This window comes from Pinus tabuliformis, chromosome 6 (assembly GCF_031772625.1).
Source record: "Pinus tabuliformis cultivar Carrire ecotype Pingquan chromosome 6, CPIR1, whole genome shotgun sequence".
NCBI classification, from domain to species: Eukaryota; Viridiplantae; Streptophyta; class Pinopsida; order Pinales; family Pinaceae; genus Pinus; species Pinus tabuliformis.
This window is the reverse complement of record NC_142292.1, coordinates 811,427,941-811,434,082: the sequence shown is the minus strand read 5'-3', so window position 1 is coordinate 811,434,082 and position 6,142 is coordinate 811,427,941. Positions and strand designations below refer to the sequence as shown.

General features: G+C 39.3%; 1 protein-coding gene across 1 annotated transcript; it reads left to right on the top strand.

The window, feature by feature from the left end:
• The first annotated feature begins 2,276 nt into the window (after positions 1-2,276).
• On the top strand, positions 2,277-5,892 carry LOC149261276 (uncharacterized). The gene is made up of 7 exons (XM_089421944.1): positions 2,277-2,565; positions 3,266-3,650; positions 3,986-4,213; positions 4,373-4,727; positions 4,844-4,974; positions 5,137-5,272; positions 5,362-5,892. The coding sequence occupies exons 2-7, from the start codon at positions 3,301-3,303 to the stop codon at positions 5,599-5,601; spliced, it is 1,440 nt and encodes a 479-aa protein (XP_089278070.1). The 5' UTR covers positions 2,277-2,565; positions 3,266-3,300; the 3' UTR covers positions 5,602-5,892.
• The last annotated feature ends 250 nt before the right edge of the window (positions 5,893-6,142 follow it).

The window sequence follows — 6,142 nt, the reverse complement described above, 5'->3', positions numbered from 1 at the left end:
GACCCAGACTGGGACAGCACTGGGAACGTCCATCTCAGGGTCGAAGTCAGGGGTCCATCTGTTAAGATACAAGCCTCTTGTGTCCATGAAATATGGGCCGTTTCTGAAGATAAGGTTGCGATCTTCCACTGTTTCGAAGAGGAAGGTGAAGAAGCCCCTCCCGCAAAACCTTATTGCTATCTTTCCTTGGACCATTGAGTTCCAGTTTCTTTCCACCCAGCGTTGGACAGTGCGGGGTGATGGCCATAGCCCGGTGAACTGGCCCACCAGGCCGCGATCTGCTAAAGCTACTGCAGCTCTCCTCGGTAGGGCGGGAGGGAGCGGAACTTCTGGGATTTCATCAAGCTTCTTAATGAACTTTGAGGCTGTAGGGCGAATTTTTTCTGAGGAGGTCTCTTTGGTTAGAGAGGCAAACATTTTTTCCAGATCATCCTTCTCATGGTTTGGCGGATCCATTGTAAGAGAGAACTGCAGCGCCGCAGTTCTCCAGCAAGAACAGAGGGAAAGGGCCGCAGGCCCCCGATGAATGGGCAGGAGGCCCCAGGGTGGAAAGGGGAGCGAGCAGGAGGGGAAGCGGCCCAGCAGCAGGGCTGCCAGGCGCAGGCGCGCAGAGGGAAGCTGGAGGCAGCAGCCTAGGTCAGGGGTGCAGGCGCGGGCTCACGGGCTCATTCTCCAAAAAGGAGATATTGGAGCAGTAAAACTTCCAAAGAAAGATTCTGAAGAATAATTTCCAAGGATATTGTTGGAGAAAGCAACAAGCTCATTTCTATTAATTAATATTGTTTTTAATAAATTAATATCATAATTTAAATATTATTGTTTTTGACCTTTTTTATTCTTGTTAGTTATATTTTTGGATTATTTCCCATTCATAGAATTTTTAATAATATTTGGTTTTAATAAATTAATTTAAATATTATTTTTCAAAAACTAGCCCTTTAATATAGCCACTACTTAATAATATTTGTCAATATCATAATTTAAATAATTCTTTTTCAAAAATAGCTGTTCATTGGAATTTTGGTCTCTGCATTGCTCTCTATTTAAGCCGTTGCCATGGTTTGCCTCTTCATCTGGTCCTAATGATGAACCATACTGGTTGGTTCGAAACGTGTGAGACAAAAAATGTTGTTATGTGATTTCTACTGAAAGACTTTTCGTAAGTAACAAATCCTCAACGCCTCTACCAAGGCGAGACTCTGGAAACGCCATTAAGACCAGATCTCCACAGACCCGAGAACTTGCAATAGATAGGGGATTCTTGATACATAGGACAACCAAGCTTAAGAGCTGACACTATGAATTTAAGAATGATAGATGGGGGGAATTCAAATGGATTTTGCAAATTGAATGTTCACGAATGATCACCATTACTACCAATGTTCGAATCAAACCATTTGTCCATCCTTTTGAGACTCATGAGTTTGGAAAGGCATGCTGAGTATTCAGATCGACCGTGTGAAAGCCTGCATTTACAATCAACACCAAGTGGATGAGACATGATACACCCTTTTATTATGTCATTCATACAATGACATTTAATTATGCTCCCACAATTCAAGGAGTGACCAAAACTGATCTTTGTTGTTTCCATATGACACTTATGATTATATTAAGGCACTGGAACAAATCTCCCTTGTTATACAAGTATTCTAGGATCAAGCACCACCCCTCAATTAGCCATTTTGTTGACATCTTCTTTTAGGTGTCAAATAATATGGAAGAAAAAGACATCTTCAAAATTTTCTATTTACAATATTATTATGTCTACTCAAATTAAGAATGAAAAATGTCAACTTGGTTTCGCATTAGAGATCATCCTTATAACTATTATCAAATTCCTTATTCATTTACTTTAAGCAAGGTCTAAACCTTTCCATAATACACAAATTTCAGCTTAACTATTTGTTGTGGTACCCAAACCCCAAACAAATTTAATTTGTCTTTATTTTTTAGCACATGAAATCACCTCTCCGCCTCCCACCACCCCTAATTATTGACATATGTTTTAACAAGAAAACAAAAATAAAAAATCCAAAAATATCGAATACTCAGCCTAACTAAATTGCGATTAAATTATTTGAAAAACAAATATATGTTTGTAAATACATGCACACCTGCCCCGACGATGGTTAGCCCGATTCAAAATAGATAAATAATATTTTTCAAATTACCATGGTGGACACTCCATGTGGCGGGTTACCATTGGTTCCATGACGTGTCGAGGTTGCCATTGTGGTAGGTGATACACAAATATATCAGCAAACCAAAACTAAATGTCCAACCCAAGGAGCGGAAATCTTAATTTTTATTACTTGGCGGAAGGCAGGACAGAATTCTCTGCATCTGGGCTCCCTACAGGTCGTAAACCCTTGGCCTGCGCATCCATGTTTGGTTTCGATCCATGGTTCTGCCCTTAACATTTCAGGTTTTTAAGGGGTTTCACGGTTAATTCTGAACGTATAAGGGTTTTATGAGTGTTCACGCTTAATTTTAAGGCGAAATCGGTGCAGATCGGCGATCTCCGGCAGCAGATCTGGAGTTTTCTGGAGCTATATTTGTAAGGTATGTACGTGCCCTTATTTTTTCTGCCCTGTTTTCACGAATTATAAATTATATTCAATTTCCATTCGACATTAAAAGATTATCGCGGAAGTCCCATGGCGTGTGTAATTTGAGCCCTGTCAAATCATAGTCTGTAGCTTGTTTGAATATCCAATGTCCCCTGAGTTGTGTCTGTTTTTGAAGTTCACTTATTGAGTAGTATAAACTAGTTGTTAAACTGATTGGTGTGTTTTGAGTCTTTGGAAACATTAGCGTTAAGGTTTTCATTTGAAAATTTCCTGCAAAATTTTCAGGGTTTCATCCTTTTTTTTGGTTTCTTCGCATGAATGACAGCTTCGTTTCTATTTTGTTTTTCCTGTCTGTTTAAATCTACGTTGACGACCTTTGGTTACAAATCCACGAGTAAGGGGTATCTATTTCATAAAACCACAAGACTTGCACTTCATTTGCAAATTGGGAATGTTAATACATCAACATGTTCATTGGGAGATTGAACCCAGGTCACTGCGTAAGGCACACTTGATTTACCTATTGACTACAGCCCACATGACCTCCAGCTGTTTGAGTTATCTCGTTTTATCAATATTGCCATGGTTGTTGAATGTAGTCTCGCTGTTGTTATAGTGCATTATTATGTTGGCATTTTTGAGAGGGATTTGTCATCTCAAGGTAACAATAGACTGTTATTGCGTGTCAACAGCTTGATATCTTGGGCTTCTCTTCCCAGAAGAAAAAATGCCAAGTGGTGGCGGGTTTCGGGTGCTTCATCTAGTGAGGCCGTTTCTGTCAATCTTGCCCGAGGTCCAGACAGCTGAAAGAAAAGTGCCCTTCAGAGAGAAGGTTCTGTACACTGTAATCTCGCTTTTTATCTTTTTAGTATGCAGTCAGTTGCCCCTATATGGCATACATTCAGCAACTGGGGCGGATCCATTCTACTGGATGCGTGTAATTCTGGCCTCTAATCGTGGAACTGTTATGGAGCTTGGTATTACCCCAATCGTTACTTCGGGCCTAGTAATGCAGCTTTTGGCAGGATCCAAGATAATTGAGGTGGATAACAGTGTTCGTGAAGATCGGGCTCTTCTGTAAGTATTGTGGCCATTTTTTATTATAAGGCAGTTGATTTTGAGTTCTCTTATGATCTGCAAATTTTGTGGTTCTCCCTAGCCTCCAAATAGAGCGTTTTTGAGTGACTTGCGTGGTTCGTTGGAAATATCAATCCATATTTTCCACGATTTGCAATGAGGTCTTCGAATAATGTGTTATTTTTCCTTATGATTAGGCTTTGTTATGACGTAACATTGCAGTCCATATTATTCGCCGTTGCCATTTCATAAGATATTATATCGAATACAAAAGATTTCTTTCTTTTCTTTCCTTTGCTCATTTCAACTCTTAGTGTCTGGTTGTTTTGATGTAGTAATGGGGCTCAGAAGTTACTCGGTGTCCTCATCACAATAGGTGAGGCAGTTGCATACGTGCTGTCTGGAATGTATGGTGACATCCGGGACCTCGGAGCTGGCAATGCCATCCTCATTATTGTCCAGCTCTTTTTCGCTGGTATAATTGTGATATGTTTGGACGAGTTACTCCAGAAAGGTTATGGATTGGGATCTGGCATTTCATTATTCATTGCTACTAATATATGGTAGGTACCTTTATCTATTGTATGTTTTGGTTGCTTTCTATTTTGTTATATATTTTCCGAAGAACATGTGGGTGGTGGAATTTTAATTTATGAAAGTTCAGATAGTGTCATTTTGGGCTTTTAAACCTTCCTAACTTGAATATTCCTGTGCAATTGCAGCGAGAGCATTATATGGAAGGCCTTTAGTCCCACTACAATCAATAGTGGACGAGGTGCAGAGTTCGAGGGAGCTGTTATTGCATTGTTCCATTTGTTGATAACCAGAACAGACAAGGTCCGGGCACTGCGGGAAGCTTTCTACCGGCAGAATCTTCCAAATGTTACCAACCTGCTTGCTACAGTTCTGGTTTTTCTCGTTGTCATATACTTCCAGGGTTTTCGTGTTGTTTTACCAGTGAGGTCAAAGAATGCCCGTGGACAACAGGGATCATATCCTATCAAGTTATTCTATACCTCAAACATGCCAATTATTCTACAGTCAGCTCTTGTTTCAAACTTGTATTTTATTTCCCAGGTATATTTGTGTAGTCTTGTAAAGTTTTATGTAAGAAATCTGAGAAATGGAGTTATTTGTGTATTCCTATGTATTTGGCATGTCTGGAACGTTCAAATATTTCTATTGTTTTGCAGTTGCTTTACCGGAAGTACAGTGGAAACTTTCTTGTTAATCTGTTGGGCAAGTGGAAGGAGTCTGAATATTCATCAAGTGGTCAATTTGTTCCTGTGGGTGGTCTTGTTTATTACATCACTCCACCTTCCAGGTAAATGACAACACCATGCGTGCAGGTTCTGTCAATAAAATTATTATGATATTTGTGGAAACCTTGTTAACCTGGGGTATTTGCTTTCTACATGGATGCGACCTGTTATCCCTAAAATTATTCGACTTACATTGTGAAGAATAAATTATTGGTGGTATGCAGCTTGGCGGATATGGCAGCAAATCCTTTTCATGCTCTGTTCTATTTAACTTTTATGCTGACAGCCTGTGCTCTATTCTCAAAGACATGGATTGAGGTATCTGGCTCCTCTGCAAGAGATGTGGCAAAACAGCTGAAGGTATGAATATAGAAAGGAGGTTATATAGTTTTCTATTTTGCTGTCATTCTTTAATATCAGAATGAAAATTATATGATTATAAAATGCAGGAACAACAAATGGTTATGCCGGGCCACAGAGAATCTAATCTTCAGAAAGAGCTAAATCGTTACATACCAACAGCTGCGGCATTTGGTGGCATGTGCATTGGTGCCCTTACTGTCATGGCTGATTTTATGGGGGCCATTGGTTCTGGGACAGGAATTCTTCTTGCAGTGACTATTATTTATCAGTACTTTGAGACATTCGAGAAGGAAAGGGCCAGTGAACTAGGTTTCTTTGGTTTTTAATGCAGTCATTTGTATTTGACAATTTTAGAGGTTAGGATTCAGACTAAACTTTAGTTGGGCTAATGCTATGGCCCTTGAAGCATGCAAATGCTGGGGATTTTGATGCCCCTTTGAAGTTTTGCAGCCATCTTTTGATTTAGATATTAAATAGAATTCACAGAAGTCAAAACTGGCAGGCAGAAAAGTCCTGTGTGCTGTACTGACATTGAGATGTTTAGGGCACTTTGAAATAACTTCTTGGTTTTTGGGACAAAAGCAATTGTATAGTTGAAAGGCCATGTATTTGTGGTATTTGCAGTTCTTTGTTTAATTACGTGAAATCTTTAAATGCAAAATAAATATCGGTTAATTACATAAATAACAATCTGCAGTCAATAGATAAAGGGTACGATTCTAATTGAAATGAGAATGAATTAGACATTTAGAAACTGTTATTTGCTGGAAGCAGCAGAATACTTGGAAGAATTTCAACGGGAATAATTATGCAGAACAAACGGGAAATTCTTCAAATATCTTGTTGGATGAAGAACAAACGGGTTGG